At 34.5% G+C, this 19,466-nt stretch overlaps 2 protein-coding genes across 2 annotated transcripts in view; one reads left to right on the top strand and one right to left on the bottom strand.

Annotated features, from left to right (window-relative positions):
• Nucleotides 1-18,684, top strand: part of LOC132171911 (uncharacterized) — a 26,169-nt gene extending 7,485 nt beyond the window's left edge. Inside the window, exons 7-11 of the mRNA XM_059583324.1 lie at nt 3,945-4,151; nt 4,550-4,861; nt 5,203-5,364; nt 13,122-13,205; nt 18,424-18,684. Coding sequence (XP_059439307.1) covers nt 3,945-4,151; nt 4,550-4,861; nt 5,203-5,364; nt 13,122-13,205; nt 18,424-18,531 — 873 coding nt within the window. The 3' untranslated portion in view covers nt 18,532-18,684. The remainder of the gene's footprint in view (nt 1-3,944; nt 4,152-4,549; nt 4,862-5,202; nt 5,365-13,121; nt 13,206-18,423) is intronic.
• Nucleotides 9,538-11,120, bottom strand: LOC132172703 (UPF0481 protein At3g47200-like). The gene is made up of 2 exons (XM_059584255.1): nt 10,680-11,120; nt 9,538-10,607 (listed from the first exon to the last, which is right to left on the bottom strand). The coding sequence occupies exons 1-2, from the start codon at nt 11,118-11,120 to the stop codon at nt 9,714-9,716; spliced, it is 1,335 nt and encodes a 444-aa protein (XP_059440238.1). The 3' UTR covers nt 9,538-9,713.
• Nucleotides 18,685-19,466: the final 782 nt, after the last annotated feature.

Here is a 19,466-nt window from a genome sequence, read left to right as displayed (position 1 = left end):
TTGCTGCAGCTCTGATTTGTCGTGTTTAGACATTTTGATTTTAGGTTTCACTTATTCAGTTATTTTAAGTTTTAACCGGGTTGGGTTACTTAAGTTTGGGGTTTTTTTTTTTTAAAAAAAAAATTTAAATAAGTTAACGGGTCTGGCGGGTCACCCGAGACCCGTCTGACCCGCCAGACCCGTTAACTTAAACGTGTCAGGCGGGTCGACCCGCGGACCCGCCGGGTTGACCCGCCAGACACGAATTTAGCCGGGTCTTAATCGGGTAGACCCGATTAAGACCCGAACCCGATAAGCCAAAACCCAATACCTGCTAACTTCGTGTCGTGTTCGTGTCGGGTTCGCGTGTCGTGTCAAAATTGCCGGCCCTAATTGATTGTAATCCTTTGTATTATCTCTTATTCTTTGTTTAAATCTTCTTATCACATCAAAGCTTATCTTGTTAGCTTGATGTGATCAAATACAAGTGTAACTCTTTTCTATTTAAGTTCAATGATAAAGCGGCAGAATGCATCTTGGCCAAAATCTCTTCTCTTCATTTTATTTTACTTGGTATCAGAGCCTTTGTAGGTTAACACCTCCAACCTAATGGCTTCTTCCGCAAACACTATCTCCATACCCAATCTTACTAGCTTTACACCTAGCAAATTGGGTGAACGTAATTACCTAGCCTGGAGCCTTCAGATTCGTCCCATCCTTCATACACAAGGTCTTATGAACATCGTTGATGGCTTAGAACCATGCCTACCTAAATTCCTTCCCAAAACTACTGGAGAGGATGATGTTATCAATCCTAAAGCTGCTATATGGGAAAGAAAAGACCAGTATGTTCTTAGCTAGCTTATCACTTGTCTCTTTGAGAAAGTGGTTCTAACAGTCTACGGCTTGAATATGTCCCATGAGGTGTGGACTGCACTGGCTACCCGTTTTGCATGCCCTTCTAGGACATGCATCAGTCAACTACGGCACCAATTACAAACCCTTCATCAAGGAACTAAGACTTGCTCTGAGTATCTAGAAGAAGCCAAGTCCCTTGTTGATGAACTAGCTCTTGTTGGAAAGAAAGTTGACGAGGAAAATCTTATCTCTTACCTTGTTGGGGGCCTAAATCCTTAGTTTAATGCCTTCATCACTACCTTCTCTCTTGTTACAAATAACAATGCTATGCCTCTAGATCAGTTTCAGTCTGCCCTGCTCAACCATGAACGTCTTCTACTGCAGCAGAATAAACAGTATGAGACCACCTCATTTGCGCTTTATTCTCAAAAGCTAAATACTCACAGGCCCAAATTCAGCAAGAACACTGCACGCAATCAACCACATAAGACTCCTGGTGGTCAGCGCTATTCTCCTCAGCAAACAAATTGTGCTTCAATCTCAGGTAAAACAAATTCTACCTTTTCTAATAGCACTAATCGGATTCCTTGTCAAATTTGTGGTAAGACAAGTCATCAAGCACTTGACTACTATCATTGCATGGACTATGCCTACCAAGGAAGACGCCCTCCAAGCGAGCTTGCAACCATGACTGCTCAATCCAATGCTCTCCGTGAAGATGATGATTGGTTAGTTGACAGTGGGGCTAATAACCATATCACTGCTGACTTGGAAAATCTCACAATCCAACAGCCATACAATGGGGAAGAACAGGTTGCTGTAGGCAAAGGTAGCTCTCTTCCCATTACTCATACGGGTTCTTCTTCTTTCAAACTCCAAAACACTATTGTTCATCTAAAACATATCTTACATTGTCCTGATGTTTCAGCTAATCTCCTTGTTGTGCAAATATTTACATAAATTAATAGGTAAATAATTGTACATTTTACTTGCAAGTGCACAAGGTCAACATAGTAGTATATGGTGCAAGTACATGATCATTCCCACGAGGATTGCTGAATTTTCGTTTAAAAATAAATTCCTTAAGTAAAACAAAGATTGATTGGGTTGATAATGATAAAAAGGTAGGGCTTTGATATCCAGTACTAATTATTTTCAGCTAATATAACAATATGCCAATGCTTTGATCATGTTATGCATATCTAATGTTTGTCAACCTAAGGCCATGGGTGTATACTCCTTAAGCTATAGATTTTCCTAAGCAACGAGTTAAGCATGGGTGTATACTCTAACTCTTTTCTTTTCTAAAGAATTTAGCATGGTACATACTAAGTTGTTCTTTAGAAAAGCATATGTCCTATGGAAATCGACAAACACACGAGGCCTAAGGCATGGGTGTATACTCCCGGTTTTTCATGTTGATTAACCCAAGAATCGTGATGTGGATTCTTTTGTTATTTATGTTAAACCCAGGACTCGGTCATCCAAATTGATCTAACTAACTAGTTCATACTACATGCATACGTTGATCAGGCACAGACATATGAGGAATTCATGCAAGCAAGTTTTAATCAAGTTAAATAGCACAACAAGATCATCACAAAGGCGCCAATATTGAAATATTAATTAAACATAATTAGGGCTTCAATCTAGCCTACTAAATAAATTAGCTACACATAGAGATGATGTTAAACATCTTCACAAAATAAAAGAAAAGAAAGGAAAAGAATAAACTCGAGACTTGAACTTGAAGAGCTCCTATTCTTCTCCCTACAAAGCCTGTCTATTCTAGAGGTTTAAAGGTCTATTTATAGGCTTTAGAAGTCCTTGACAAAGTAGTAAACCCTAGGGAGTTCTGTCGTTGAATAGTTCTACAACTTGGCCTCGGTGACAGTTTCAGAGTCAAAAAAGTCAGAGACTTCGAAGATGACTAGGATAACGAAGAAGAAGAAGGGAGCCGCCGAGCTCCCAAGTATCACTATGACACATTTTCTGAGGATGTCCAAGGAAGGAGTTTGGTGATTCCATTGGGCTGGAGCTCAGATTCATGTCAATATAAAGATTTGAAAAAAAACTAGTTTGTGAATGTTTCATTTCCATCAATTAACAAGATTAGTTGATTGTAGCTAGGTTTAGGGCTCAATAAGAACAAATTTACTTTTCAATGTTATTTTTTTAAGAAGATATTGTTTTTAATAGTGGATAATGTGAAATTTCAACTAGGTGGTTTCTTGTAAATAGATTTATATAATGTACAATCTTAGGTGTTGGTTGTCCGATAAAGACATATCCTCCATCTTTGATGTGTGTCGTTTATGATATGAACATAATTCCGTTTTACATTTAGCATTATTATTTTACTTCTAGTTCATGCCGATCGCACGATTTTAAATAAAATTGCAAGAATTATCCCATTTGAAAGGCCTCCTTTCAGAGGGGGGCCCTGAGCCGTCAGTGAGATGCCACTCTAGAAGAGCTAGAATTCTAAAAAACTGGTAAATTTTTTAAATTGTAAATAAAAAAGTGCGGTTTTTAAAATAAATAACTTAAAAAGTCCAACCGTGATTTGATTATACTTTTTTTTATAAAACATTTTATTAATAACATTATCAAATGACTATTTCTTTTTTTTTAAAAAAAAAAAAATTACACTTGTTTTTGACATGTCAGGAAAAGAGGATTTGAATTAGAGATTTTCATTTCATGATAAAAAAAGAAAAAAAAGAAAAAAAAAAAAGAAAGGGTATTGAAGCTGTCAAAATCAACTAAAACTAACGAATTAGAATCTTCTGCGGTTCATTTGAACTGAATAATAAATTTTTTTGCGTTTCATTTGAACTGAATAATATCCGGTTAATTATTAGATGGAATTTTTATCTGAAAATTATCCGATAGAGTTGCCTAGATCGGTCACCGGCGGCTGCTGACTCTCTTTTCAGTGTCTATGTCTGGAACTCGAACTTGAACTCAATCATGGCGAAGAAACTCGTGAAGTACTCAGTGGTAGCGCTCTCTCTATCTCTTGCTTTTTCTGTATCCCTATCTCTTAATTGTTATTGTGTGTTTATTGTAATTGGAAATGGGATACTGAGTTGGGTGGTGGACAGGTGGACGCGTTCACTGACTCGGCGTTCAAGGGGAACCCAGCAGCGGTGTGTTTGTTGGCAGAAGCGAGAGATGAGCTATGGTTGCAAGCGGTGGCGGCCGAGATCAACATCTCCGAAACCTGTTACTTGACTCGGCTCACTGGGTCGGGCTCTTTTGACTCCTCCATTCCTAGGTTCCGTCTCAGATGGTTCGCTCCTGTCACTGAGGTCAGTTCTTTCTTCATATCAAAAACAAAATCAGAAAAAAGAGTTTGCTTCAAAACAGAATATATAGGAAGAACGGAGAAATCAATCTTTCTAGGACCCAAATGTTAGTAAATTTGCCTTGTGGGTATTCTTATTTTGCTTTAATTTTAGAGTTCTTTAAAATCGTGATAAGAGTATGATTTTATTTGTATGTGATTTATGTTTATTACAACAGCTTGGTTTAATTATAGGGCTAAATTATATTGTTACCTTGTAGTAAGAGAATTGAAAATATAACCATTACTTCAATTCATGTATATGGTGATATGATACTATCAACAGTATTGTTTTGTTTCTTTAGCTCGCAAATTCTTGATTAGAAGTAATTAATGCTAGATATATTTGATACCCTTTTGCAGGTTAAGCTTTGTGGTCATGCTACATTGGCAGCTGCACACACACTATTTACATCTGGTTTGGTGAATTCCAACATTATTGAGTTTGTCACACTATCCGGTATTCTAACTGCTAGAAAGGTTACAGAAATCAAGACATCGGATGGTTTGGATATTCAGAATGGTGAAACACAAGAGGGCTTTTTCATCGAATTGGATTTTCCAACTGTCCCATTAACTGATTTTAATCCTGATGAAGTTTCCTCAATTTCCAATGCTGTGAGTGGTGCTGCTGTGCATGATATAAAGATAACAACTTCTTCAGAGGACCTCTTTGTAATGGCTCCAATCCAATTCCTTCATTTTTCTTTTTCTTCTGTACATTGTTTGGTATCTTGATTATTATAAGTGATAAATGCATTGAGAAATTTTGAAAAGATGAATGCTTGCTTATGAACAGTGACATGAACTACTTTATGCCTCATTGGTTGACCCAAGTGAGTATCATGCATTGTTTTATGTCTTTTGCTAATATGTGTATATTTGGATGTGCGATTGGTTGGAATTTATCTACGAATCCTTAAGTGTTCAAATGATTCTTAATGGGAGAACAACATATTTTTTATTGATTTATTAATACTTTGTAAATACTCGAGTGAAGCTTACCAATCTTGCAGCTTGTACTCCCATCAAGAGAAAGTGTTGTTGAACTACAGCCAGAGTTTGATGCTATAAAGAAATGTCCTGGAAGGGGGATAATTATTTCAGCGGCTGCTCCCTCAGGGTCTGGGTTTGATTTTTATAGCCGATTCTTTTGCCCAAAACTTGGGGTCAATGAGGTAAAACATATCATGTGCATGGTGTTATAAACAATGGGGGTGTTTGTCAAACACCTTGGCACTATTCATTCTCCACCACACTATTCACTTCATTTTTTTCAAAAAAAACATTCTCACTTTTATATTTAATCATTCATTTTTTTATATCACATAATTTACTTTTTATTACTATTCTAATAAAATAATCACTACAAAACAAAATTTTTAATTTTCTAATATCACTTTTTCATTTTTCCATACCAATTATTATTATTATTTTTTTTATTTTTTATTCATGAACAGTGTCCTGAAAAATGAACAGTGCTGGGGTGTTTAACAGACACACAATCTCTGTTGTGTCTTTATTCCATTAATAATCTAATTTTGTTACCATCAAAGTTAGCATCTCTTTAGATAAATGATTCGACAGATTGTGGAAGGTACTTTTATAAGGCCAATTTAATGTGCTAATCATAGCCTGCAGAACAGGATTACGATGCCATTGCCCAAAAACAAACAAGAGAAGTTATTTAACACCATATCCTTTGCATACAGCTCTTTTCCCTCTTGATAATTGCACCATTAAGGAATTAGTGCTTTACATGTTGGATAGCTGACTAGTTCTTATATCTATTGCTTGATAATTCGATGAGATTTGACTTTTTCAAACATGAAACATCTGCATAGCGTTGGACCTTTTTTTTGTGAGGTCCTAAGTTCTTGGATCATTAGTCTTTTGGTGATGCTAGATGTGCAGTACCAACATGGGAAAAAATCCCTCTTCCATTAATTATCTTGAACTGAATAAAGCTAGTGAGATTTATGCTATAAAGCCATATCACATGTCTTTTGTTAAATCACTACTTGTCTCAAAATGTTAAGTTAATAGCAGTGGCGGAGTCAGCCATTTTATATTGGGGGTGCCACTAAAATTTTTTTTGCGTCTTACAAATTTTCTTTACCCTAAAAATTTGGTAATTCACACAATATATGTATTACAAAAAATATCTATAAAAGTTCATAAATATGTGCTCAAATTGATATATTAAAAATGTAACATGTCGACATTATATAAAAAAGATAAAAATACAAAAAAAAAAAAAAATTGTCTAGAATTTTTTGAGGGTGCCATGGGTTAAAACAATTTTTTGAAAGTGCCGTGAGTTAAAACAAAAAAGAATTTTGAGGGTAAAAAGAATAGAATTTTTTGTAAAAAGATTTTTTTTTTCTTTATTTTTTATTTGAAGGGTGCCATGGGTTAAAACCAAAAAAAAAAAAAAAATTAAAATCCTTGGGGGTGCCGGGCAACGCGGCTCCGCCACTGGGACCATATTTCAGATATTTTATGACCCACTTTTTCTATAATTCTACACTACTTCAGAGGTTCTTGGATTTTACATTGTAGTCGAAACATGAATTGGCATGTGAAAATGTGATCAATCATCTGTGGAATTTGCTTGGCCAAAGAAAAAGTAATGGTGGAATTTAATTTTTCACAAGCACGGAATAAGAACGTGCCACATGCACAAATATCTTGATATATATTTTTCACCCTTACAAATTCAATGAACAAACAAAAAAAAAAAAACATGTGAACTACCTAATTCAAACAACCATATGCAACCTTAAAAAGAGATTCTATTAAATGAATGATGCGATGTTATGTATTTTTTGTATGAATATTAAAAACAAAATTATCATTAAAGGTGATTAGACCATGTGCGGCCAGCAGTATGACAATCACAAAACCTTTAATCTTATCCGAATTCTTAGAGCAAAGACTTAGATAGGATAGGCCAGGGGATGACCTTTAAGATACTCTTCTACTTTATCCGAACACCTTTTGAATAACAATTACAATAGAAACGTAGCAACAGATCGAGGGACAGATAAAAAATTAAAAACAGCAAAGTTATCGGGAACATAAAAAGTCCTAAGAAAACAACAAAAAAATTCACAGAACAGCAACGTCGGCAAAGGAAGGCCAGCATGAGTTAGTTACTCGCCGGCGCGTGAAGACATCCCATATATAGGCAATGGGCAAGAGACCACCACTTGACTCAGCAACAACGGCGGTATGCAGCGGAAGGGAGGAATGGAGGCGTCACTCGCAACGTAGAGATGTATGTGGTAATGAATGCATGAAAATTTTATAAATAATATTAAAGAAAATTCCTGTAACTTTGTAAAATTGTGTTACTTTAGCAATGTGGTCCGACCACAGTCGATGAAAAAGAAAATAAAAAGGGGCTTTATATGTGTTGTTCATCTTTTCCGAACACTGACAGTGGAAGTGGGACATGCAGTTGTGGTAAGGTTTGCTCCACCAGTGGCAAAACCTACAATCATGAAGCAAAAAAGATGGATATTCCAAATATAATAATATAATTCTTGCCATACTCCTTAATTTGGTGAAAAAACACCGACAAAAATACAAAAATTACTAATTACGACCAGATCTCTGCTTTCTTTTCTGCTTCCACAAAACAAACACATCATCATATATGTTAAACATACTGCTGAAGAAGTCCATGAAGTTTCTGTTACTACTGAAGTCTTCTAGTCTTACTACATCTCTGAAGTTTCTGTTACTGTTGAAGTCTTCTAATCTTACTACATCTCTTTCTTTCTCTTTAAGTCATCTGTTTGCATTCTACTTCTCTTGTTCTCTTGTTATTACTTTCAGATTAGTATTAAGTCTTATGTTAGGATTATGCTACTTCTCTTGTTCTCTTGTTATTACTTTCAGATTAGTATTAAGTCTTATGTTAGGATTATGTTATTAGTTTTTGAATTCACATCAACTTATGTTATCAAAGTTGGTGATGGATTATATTTATATTTTCTGTTCTATTTAATCTTAATGAGAAAGCAGCACAAATCATTCCGCAAAATCACGTTCTCTAAGAACTATTTTTAATATATATATATATACCAAAACCCCAATTCGCAAGTATCAGCCTGTCTGTCCCTATCCAGTCGAGAGTAATTTATTTTATGGGTGCTTTGGGATTTGCTTGTGAAAAACCATATTAAGTCGTTGTACCAGTTAATTCTTAGAGGCGTTTTTAGTCCTTTTAACATCTTATATAAGTTTCTGAGCACATTCAATCAAGATTTAGATGTGGAAAGCCAACTGATCACGTTGTCCTTTGAGCTCATCAGGGCAAACTTTTATAAATTAGTAAAAAATCAGTTAGTTTCGCTTACTCATCAATTAAATTAGATGGATGATTTCATTTCCAGATATATTTTAGACAGCAAGTAGACTCAAATCTAAATGCAATGAAATCTAAGATAAAATGGATATGGGCAAAGCAACTCTCCCTTAGAATTTTGATATGGACCATTTGTACACTCGTTCACAAAATAATAATAATACAAGAAAAAAGATTTTGATTTAATGCAATTGTAGGGCTAGGTATCCGTCGGTTCGGATCGGTTAATGGGCTTATCGGTTAACTGATAAGCTATTGGTTAACCAAATCCTAACCAATTACCGACCGATAAGAAGTGTTAACCGAAAATTATCGATCATATAGGTAATCGGTTAACCGGTCGGTTAAATCGGTTTGGGCTTTTGTGAGCTTTTTATTGGGCTTTTACTGGTTGCTAATTGGACCAAAAATTAATTGTTTTGGAGGCTCAAATACGTTTTGTTGGGCTAAAGCCTAAAATAGCTTATTAAAAATTAGTTATTTTAGAGTATATTTTTGGCTAAAATAACTTATTGAAGCTTTTTTTTTTTTTTTTTTTTAATTATTTTTTTTATATTGATCCACTACAATAATAAATATAAAATTCTAAAAAATTAAAAATTAAAATAGCTTATCAGTCATATTGGTTTTTCGATAAAATTTTTTTAACCGACCGATTACCGACAGATAAGCTTATCGGTATAAAATTTTTAACCAATTACCGACTGATAACTATCGGTTACGGTTAATATCGGTTCGGTTAAAGTCGGTAATCGGTAATCGGTTAATTTGCCCACCCTGACCTATGCAATTGTAGAAGCCCAACCAGGTCTCATAATTCTCATTCAAGGATTGATACTTCGCCTTTTGGAGGATATATAGGCGGATCAAAAAAGAAAAAAGAAAAAAGGAAAAAGAAAAAAAATCATTTGGGTCTTCCAGTCATGTGTTGAAATAAATAATTGAGGAATAAAGAATTCACCCATGCATCCACAAACTAGCATTTTACATGTACACGTAACTTTTTGCCTCGCAAGCGCAGGGCTTACACTTGGCAAAATCAGTACTTCACTACAAGAACAGAAAAGAGCACACAGTAAACTAGAAGAGCACACAGATCTTAAATATTAACATACACTTATGCGGAGGGAGGAGGAGGGGAGGGTCTAGTGTTTAGGATGGATGGTGTAGTAGGTCTGCAAAAAACGAAAGCACTAAGAGCACAACACCACCGAATACCGAAATACACAACCATGGCTTGTCAAAATACTCACCCTTGAAGCTTGTCCAGTGCCGATGTAACCTATTTTGATAATACTCTTTGACACTATCGCACAACCAGAAGAACTCAAGGTAATCCCAATTAAAGGTCAAGCCCTTGCCCAAATCGTTGATGAAGCTAGCAGCGACGTCGGTCTCAAAGTAATTTTCAATGACTCCGTGGTCGCAAAGGTATTCGACATGTCCTGCAGTGTTGACAAGGCAATCCAAGAAAAGGGCGTAGACCGAGAAATGCTTTGGACTCTTGTTGTGGCATTGCTCGAATGCCACAGAGTTAACCAAAAAAGAACACATTAATTCATTGAGAATTATGATCGGCATCTCAATAACACCACCACGCAGGAATTTTACTTTCAAGAAGTTGTCTTTTTCTCGTTGTTTGACTTTGATTCCTGCACGGCGGAGCTTCGAGATAGAAGGGATAGTATTGAATGGTCTCCACCGGTACTGTAGCGGGAATCCTGGTGGTCGATGACTATAGGGTTCAAAACCGAGTGTAAAAATTAACCGAACAATATGCAGCAAATGCAAGAGTTTGCGCTTGCGGAACCTAGAGTAGTACTCGTCTTCGGGGCGTTCAATTCCCAATATCTCCGAAAAAATGTTTACGACGATACAGGACAAGATTGGATCTGTACCCTCGAAAGTCATGATGGAAATTTCAAACAACTTTTCTAGAACAAAAAACGGGATCTGATTATCAAGAAAGAGCAGGTCACCGTAGATCTTTGGTAATATTCCCCTCTCCATACAGGCGAGAGGGTGGTCTTCGCAGTCCTGATCACCCTGTGAGAAGAATTGCTGTCTAACTGAGTAAGTGAAAATCAGCAATTCTCATATAAAACAACCATCAAGAACCATCATTTCGAGGAACTCATCCGTACTGAGGTCGATCTTTCCGGAATAACACGCTTTGGCTTCGATTTCAAGTGAACGTATGCCGTCTATGTAGCAGTCTAAGTCTGGCAAGTTGTTTTTGAGCAAGTATTTGAGGCACTGCCACTTCAACTCCTGCATCTGCCGATGAGGATGAGCCATATAGTCGCCGTAGTAGGGTCCGATGAAGACCATCTGGGGCACGTTCGACTTACCGTTCTTGTCCTTGAACCTGTCGGGAAGCTTGAAGATGCAAGGGCTTTGACCGACGGTGGGTTCGCTAGGTGACACTGGGATATTGATCTTTCTCATCCGCTCCATCATTTGATGGACAAGGCTGCCATCTTCGTAATCCTTGATGTCTATCATTTGATGGCCAAGGCTTTTTAAATTGGCTTCTTCTTCTGCAGAATTGCCTCCCATCGTGAATTTTTTACGTTTTAGACAATGGGTATGATGTTCAAACTTCCAACTTCAAACAAATGTGGCAGGTAAGGTCTGATCAAATATATCTGTGTGTGTAATAGGTTATAAATTATACAAGTTGGGTCAGCCGGTTCCAAACTAACATATATTCAAGCAGTGGCGAAGCCATCCATTTTGTATTGGGGGTGTCACTAAATTTTTTTTTGCGTCTTACAAATTTTATTTACCTTAAAAATTTAGTAATTCATACAATATATGTATTACAAAAAATATCTATAAAAGTTCATAAATATGTGCTCAAATTGATATATTAAAAATGTAACATGTCGACGTTATATCAAAAAGATAAAAATACCAAAAAAAAAAAAAAAATTGTCTAGAATTTTTTGAGGGTGCCATGGGTTAAAACAATTTTTTGAAGGTGCCGTGAGTTAAAACAAAAAAGAATTTTGAAGGTAAAAAGAATAGAATTTTTTGTAAAAAGATTTTTTTTTTCTTTATTTTTTATTTTGAGGGTGCCGTGAGTTAAAACCAAAAATAAAAAATAAAATAAAATAAAAATCCTTGGGGGTGCCGTGAGGGGCAACGTGGCTCCGCCACTGATTTACTTTTTATATCATATCATTTATTTTTTATTACTATTCAAATAAAGAAATCATTACAAAACAAAAATTTTAACTTTTCAATATCATTATTTTTACTTTTCTATACTAATTATTATTATTATTATTTTTTTTTTCCCACAAATTGATAACAAACAGCTCCTAGGTTTCGTTTGGCAAAGGCCTTTGAGACTTGATACTATTATCTTACTTTTTCATTTTCTCAACATTCTTACTTTTTATATTACACCAATCACTTTTTATTACTGTTAAAAAAAAATCATTACAAAACAAAAAATTTTCACTTTTCATACAAAACATTCATACTTTTCATTTTTCCAAAAAAAAAAAAAAAAAAAATCTTATATATATATATATATATTTTACGTCAAAAAAATATATTTCCACTAAAACCTCTAAAGCCTTTAACAAACGGAAAGTGAACCAATTATATACACACATTTCATTCCCTTGTTTGACAAGTTGTGTTGGTATGGGAATAGAATAAACGTGAGTGGCATTGGTCTCCTGTTATCACTCATTTCTTGAAATTATCTTTTACTGCAATAATCGTATTGGACATGACTTTTAAAAAAGAAGTTCTCCACTACCCCTGTGAAAAGGATATGCACGAAAGAGGACTGTGAAAAGTATATGCACGAAAGAAGTCCTCCACTGTTTCGTGCCTCACGAAAGAAGTCCTCCACTACCGGTGGTGGAGCCAGCCATTTTATATTGGATGTGACACTAAAATTTTTTTTGCGTCTTAAAAATTTTCTTTACCCTAAAAATTTAGTAATTCACACAATATATGTATTACAAAAAATATCTATAAAAGTTCATAAATATGTGCTCAAATTGATATATTAAAAGTATAACATATCGACATTATATAAAAAAGATAAAAATACAAAAAAAAAAAAATTGTCTAGAATTTTTTGAGGGTGCCGTGGGTTAAAACAATTTTTTGAAGGTGCCGTGAGTTAAAACAAAAAAGAATTTTGAGGGTAAAAAGAATAGAATTTTTTGTAAAAAGATTTTTTTTTCTTTATTTTTTATTTGAAGGGTGCCGTGGGTTAAAACAAAAAAAAAAACAAAAAATGAAAATCAACCCCCAAGGGGCAACATGGCTCTGCCACTGGTTAATAGGAAATAGTAAATTTAATTATTTAATTAATATTATAACACTTCCCTTCACATGTAAAGTCAAATTCATTCAATAAATAAGATCTAACATGTAAAATATTTAATTAAAATGAGAGGTAAATGATAGAGACAAGTTTCAAACTTAAGACCTTTGCTATGATAAGATTTTAAATTATCACTTGTTCCAAAGGCTTAAGTTTATGGAAAGTAGTGAACTTAATCATTTAATTAATATTCTAACATCTTTAAGGATCATGTTTGTGGGAGTGCACATTGTGCCTTAGCACCGTATTGGAGCAAAAAATTGGGGAAGTGTGATTTTGTTGCAAATGCGGTATTCTCACCATCTCTAGTGCAACCAATCCATCATTTTAATCCTTGTTTTCATCATGTTGATGACATTGTTTACTTTGTTCAGTCCTCACCTAGAGGTGGAGTTGTAAATATTCATCTAGACGAACAAAACCAAAGAGTGCTGCAAGGAAAAGCTATTACTGTTATGGAGGAGTCTCTTTTAGTTTAGAGATTTGGAGTTGAAACTTGAAATCCATATGGAATGTATTATACCTCCATAATAAAATGATATTTCTGGATGGGAGAATCTTCTGGAATTGGAATTGAACATAAAATTTCAAATTCTAGAGCTGCTTTCTTGTCTTGAAATAAACTTACTTTGTGTAAGTTTTGGTTTGGAACCATTCGTAATTATTAAAGTATTGCTACTCTTTACACCCATTTCACATTAGCTAACATTATGTGTTTTAAGTGGCTTCCCCTCTTAACTAGATAGTGCCATAGTGGAGGCTGGATAGTTATGATTTGGATCATCTCATCGACAATGAGAAAATAAAAGTTGAATTCCTGTTGCTGATATGGCTGATGTAATGTTTAACACTGGTAGCAGTAGTAGCAATATTAGCATGGATTTTCTCTTCCATTCCACCGAAGATAAATGGGAGATAGAGAGAGAGAGACGTGAGGGAGGGGTAAAGGAGAGAGGTTGAGAGGGTTGGTGGGAGGCGGCAAGGTTGGCCATGAGTTGGCAGCAAGAGACGTGAGAAATAATCTTGTTGTAAACATTTTGTTGCTACCAGTTTTGCCTAGTCTGGTTTCCACTTCCAAATAAAACATGAGTGATTCTTCACTATGAATTTATATTGGCCATTTGTAAATGCTTCATACGTCATAATGCTCATAAATAAATCAGATTTGAGCCTTTCCTACACTTGTTGGAAGTGAATGCAATTGTCTGATCCATGATTGTGAAACATTTCAGTTCTGTTTGTATTGGTATTTTGGCATATGAATCACTTCCAAGCTAGGCTATTTTATATATATATATATATAAATACTGAATGTTATCTCACATAATTTAATGAAACCAAGCATGATGCTTCATTATATGTAAATCAGCAACAAAATCAATCTTATGGCCATTGAGAAACAGAGTAATGCTAAAAGGAAGATTAATGTTTTCTTAAAATTGATATGTCATTTAAAATCGTCATTGGATTAAAATCTAATAGTAATTTATCATAAATTCTATGTGAAAGGACACAAGAAGGACGTAAATATGTCAATTAGAATTACTGTAAGAAATATATTATAATCGAGTTCACCGATGTCCAATCTAATCAAAAAAAAAAAAAAAATTAACAAAGACAAGGCATATAAGAATAGATATGACAATGAAAGAATAGCCAATTAAGGTGTTATAAAAATAAAAGAGAGTAGGAAAGAGTGAAACATTTAAAGAAAGAGTAATTTCAAATAGAAAAGGTGAAATTTATTCAAAATCTTTCTTTGTAATTAAAAAAAAAGCACGTGATTCTTACATGTAAAGAATATATGTCATTTTTATAAACTAGATTAGAGGAAATTCTTCAAATCTAATTTGGAAGAAAACTCTCTTGATTTCTCTCTGCGTAATGCTAAACTTTTTTTTTTTTTTTTTTTAAATTGACGTAATTTTTAAAATTAATGTTATTAAAATTAAATATTAATCTATTACAAATTCAATGATAATCTTAAAAATTACATCAATTTTGAAGAGACATTTTTATCCCTCTCATGACTCTTTTCGCGATTGCCATTCAAATAAGATGACGTGTTACTTACCAAAAAAAAAAAAAAAAAGGAATAAAAAAAAAAGAAGATGTCGTGTTACTTGCTAACATGCATGGGCATTGGATTGTTATTAGAGTCGCGAAGCTAAGATTTCGGTTTAGTCAAGATTGAAAAATGAAGTTGAAAAAAATATAAATATTGAAATAAATAAATAATGCGACAAAATTTAATTATTTTTTAAAACATATAAATATAACTTATAATTTTTGTTCTCACGCCTAGTATTAATTTAATCAATTATCAAAAGTTATTCACTATTCACAATAGAAAATTTTTTTATTATTTTTTTTTAGAAAAGTCCACGTACCTTTCTTAAACTACCTCTCAATTAACAATGTCTCTCAAACTTTTAATTGCAATAATGTCTTCAATAAACTACCAAACAATTGACAATATCCCCTCCAAGACCAATAAAAAGGCAAAAATGACCATAATTTTTTTTTTCAATAAGACAAAAATACTTCAATAAATTAAAAAAAAAAAATTATTTTATTTTCTTTAAGAATTTTTTTTTTTAAAAAAAAAAAAGTTCACACCCTGAATTTTTTATTTATTTATTTATTTTTTAAAATTTAATTTATTAAGGGTATTTTCGTCATTGAGGATATTTTTTCTCTCTTTCTTTCTTTCTTTCGTTCTTTCACTCTCTCTCTCCCTCTCTTTCTTTCACAATCTATCTCCCACACAAAATAATATTTAAAAAAAATAGAGAATAGAGTAAACAATGTGTATAAAAAATAATTAACTAAAATAAAAATTTATATTTTTTCACCAACTTTTTTTGGCTCCTCCTGCAATGGATGCTCTAACACGTCTCTTTATTCTTCTAATCAGAAAACTAAATCGTGCACTGGCTGCTGTTGACTCCATTTCTCTGTCTGAGTCTCGAACTTGAACTTAAACATGGCGAAGAAACTCGTGAAGTACTCTGTGGTAGCTCTCTGTCTCTTGCTTTTCTATGTGTCTCTTATTGCGTATTTTATTGTACTTGGAAATGGGATACTGAGTTGGGTGGTGGACAGGTGGACGCGTTCACTGACTCGGCGTTCAAGGGGAACCCGGCGGCTGTGTGTTTGTTGGAAGAAGAGAGAGATGAGCAATGGTTGCAAGCAGTGGCGGCCGAGTTCAACATCTCCGAAACCTGTTACTTGACTCGGCTAACTGAGTCGGGCCATATTGACTCGTCCATTCCTAGGTTCCGTCTCAGATGGTTCACTCCTGTCACTGAGGTCAGTTCTTTCACTTCCACTTCATATCAAAAACAAAATCAGAAAAAAGATTTTGCTTCAAAGTGCTCTCTTTGGTTGTTAGCAAAAGAAAATATAGGAAGAACAGAGATATCAATCTTCCTAGGACCCAAATGTTAGTATTTTCCTTGTGGATATTCTTATTTTGCCTTATTTTCTTTAAAATTTGTATTTTTGGTAAAGTTATTGCTTTAATTTTAGACTTCTTTAAAATTCTGATACGATTATGATTTTATTTGTATGTGATTTATGTTCATTACGACAGTTAGATTTAGTTATAGGGCTAAATTATATATTTTCCCTTGTAGTAAGAAAATTGAAAATATTACCATTAGTTCAATTCATTTATATAGTGATATGATACTATTAATAGTATTGTTTTGTTTCTAATTGGTGTGTGAGTCTTGATCTGTAAGCTAATTGAGGTTAAATTCTTGATCAGAAGTAATAAATACTAGATATTTTTGGCACCCTTTTGCAGGTTGAGCTTTGTGGTCATGCTACATTGGCAGCTTCACACGCATTGTTTACTTCTGGTTTGGTGAATTCCAACATTATTGAGTTTGTCACACTATCCGGTATTTTAACGGCTAGAAAGGTTACCGAAATCAAGACATCGGATGGTTTGGATATTCAGAATGGTGAAACACAAGGGTGCTTTTTCGTCGAACTGGATTTCCCAACTGTCCCGTTAACCGATTTTAGTCCGGATGAAGTTTCGTTAATTTCCAATGCCGTGAATGGGGCTGCTGTGCATGATATAAAGATAACAACAACTTCAGAGAACCTCTTTGTAATGGCTCCAATCCAATTCCTTCATTTTCTTTTTCTTCTTTACATTGTTTAGCATCGAAATTATTATAAGTGATATATGCATTGAGAAATTTTGAAAAGATAATTGCTTGCTGATGAAGAATGACATGAACTACTCTATGCCTCATTCCTTGACCCAAGTGAGTATCATGTCTTGTTTTATGTCTGTTGCTAAAATGTGTATATTTGGATGTGTGATTGGCTGGAATATATCTACCAACCCTTAGTTGTTTAAGTGATTCTTAATGAGAAAACAGCAATTTTTTTTTTTCTTCTTATTGATTTATGAATACTTTGTAAATACTCAAGAGTGAAGCTTACCAATTTTGCAGCTTGTACTCCCATCAAGAGAAAGTGTGGTTGAGCTACAGCCAGAGATTGATGCTATAAAGAAATGTCCTGGAAAGGGGTTAATTATTTCAGCGGCTGCTCCCCCGGGGTCTGAGTTTGATTTTTATAGCCGATACTTTTGCCCAACATTTGGGATCAATGAGGTAAAAAATATGTGAGCGTTTGATATCAAGCAATTGTAATGTCTTTGAAGTGCATGATGTTATAAATAAATCTTTGTTGAATGGTTGAATTGATGACTTTGATTCGATCTCTTAAACTGAACCTGAAGGAGACTTTAATCATTCAACTTTAGCTTCTGAAGGAATCGTGTCACTTGGAATTCCGGAAAGTGAATCTTCTCTTTCTGATCCTAGCTTTGGTAGAACTTGTCTTCTATTGAAGCCAAGTCAAGTTTTTCCTACTCAATAATTTTTTTTTATTATTATTATTTTTTATAGAAATAGCACTTGATCAAAGGGGAGCATAAGCAAGTTCAGGGGTTGAATCTGATTTTGTTACCATCAAACTGAACATCTCTTTAGAAAAATGATTCAACAGATTGTGGAAGGGACTTTTATAAGGCCAATTTAATGTGCTAATCATAGCCTGCAGAACAGGATTATGATGCCATTGCCAAAAACAAACCAGAGATGTTATTTAACACCATATCCTTTGCATACAGCTCTTTTCCCTCTTGCTAATTACACCATGTTCAGGAATTAGTGCTTTATATGTTGGATAGCTGATGAGTTCTTATATCTATTGCTCGATAATTCGGTTCGGTTTGACTTATTCATTAAGTGCCTGGAACTGAATAAAGCTTGTGAGGTTTATGCTATAAAGTCATATCATGTGTCTTTCAGGATCCTGTTTGTGGGAGTGCACATTGTGCCTTAGCACCTTACTGGAGCCAAAAACTGGGAAAGTGTGATTTTGTTGCAAATGCGGTATTTTCACCATCTCTAGGGCAAGCAAACCAATCATTTTATTCCTTATAATTATCATGTTGATGATATTGTTTACTTTGTTCAGGCCTCACCCAGAGGTGGAGTTGTAAACATTCATCTGGACGAACAAAACCAAAGACTGCTGCTGCGAGGAAAAGCTGTTACTGTCATGCAAGGGTCTCTTTTAGTTTAGAGATTCGGAGTTAAAACTTGAAATCCATATACATTCAATCAAAATAAATGGATATTGGTTTGGAGAATCCACTGGAATTGGAATTGAACATGAAATTTCAAATTCTAGGACTGCTTTATTGTCTTGTTATAAACTTACTTTGTGTAAATTTTGGTTTGGAACCATATATAATTTACATTCATTTATCACACTCATTTCATATCAGTTAATGTCACGCTTTTTTTTTTTTTGAAAAATAATCGGCTTTCATTCAATTGATCAATAACCTAGAGTAGATAGCTCTAATAAAACTAAATCACAAATGCAGCTAGGAATTTCTTCTAGCCAAATATCATCTATGTCATGTTTAACCGCAGTCTTAGCTAAGCTATGAGCTGTAGAATTTGCCTCCCGGTAGATGCGTACAATCTGCCAACTAGATAAAGCAGCAATGGTCGTCCTTACATCTTTCACAAGCTATTCGTAACGGCTAAAGCAATGACTTGTAGAATTAAGAGCATTTACTACTTAAAGTGCATCCCCTTCTAGAATGATGTGTTGAAGGCCCAGGTCTTTACTAAAAGCCACCGCTTGAGATGTTGTGAAGGCTTCCGCTACTATCGGTTCGAGATTTCCCATCTATGTTAGGATTTTAGCAGCAATCACTTGCCTGTAAAATCCCTCACAATGAGCCCAATACTAAAGTGCCCATAAACTACATCAACAATCGCATCCTAGTTAACTTTGTACTTGCCTTCAGGGGGGATGTCCATCGAAGTTGGAGCGGCCCCGCACCCCTCGTTTGCTTGGCACACTTCTGTCAGATTTGTCTTCTTATATTATTGCTTCCTTTGTCAGAGAATTTGGATGGAGAAACTCATTGCCATGAACCATTGTATATTAAGTGGCTTCCATTTAGTCACTTAAAACAAAAAAAAAAAGAGTCACTTATACTA

The sequence above is a fragment of the Corylus avellana genome, chromosome ca2 (assembly GCF_901000735.1).
Source record: "Corylus avellana chromosome ca2, CavTom2PMs-1.0".
Lineage (NCBI taxonomy): Eukaryota > Viridiplantae > Streptophyta > Magnoliopsida > Fagales > Betulaceae > Corylus > Corylus avellana.
This window is presented reverse-complemented; position numbering and strand designations above follow the sequence as displayed.

Coding starts and splice junctions, on each gene's coding strand:
- LOC132172703 (XM_059584255.1), bottom strand. CDS start 11,120: ATGGGAGGCAATTCTGCAGAAGAAGAAGCCAATTTAAAAAGCCTTGGC. Junction 10,608..10,679: donor ATGAGTTCCTCGAAATGATG/GTTCTTGATGGT, acceptor TTCTTCTCACAG/GGTGATCAGGACTGCGAAGA.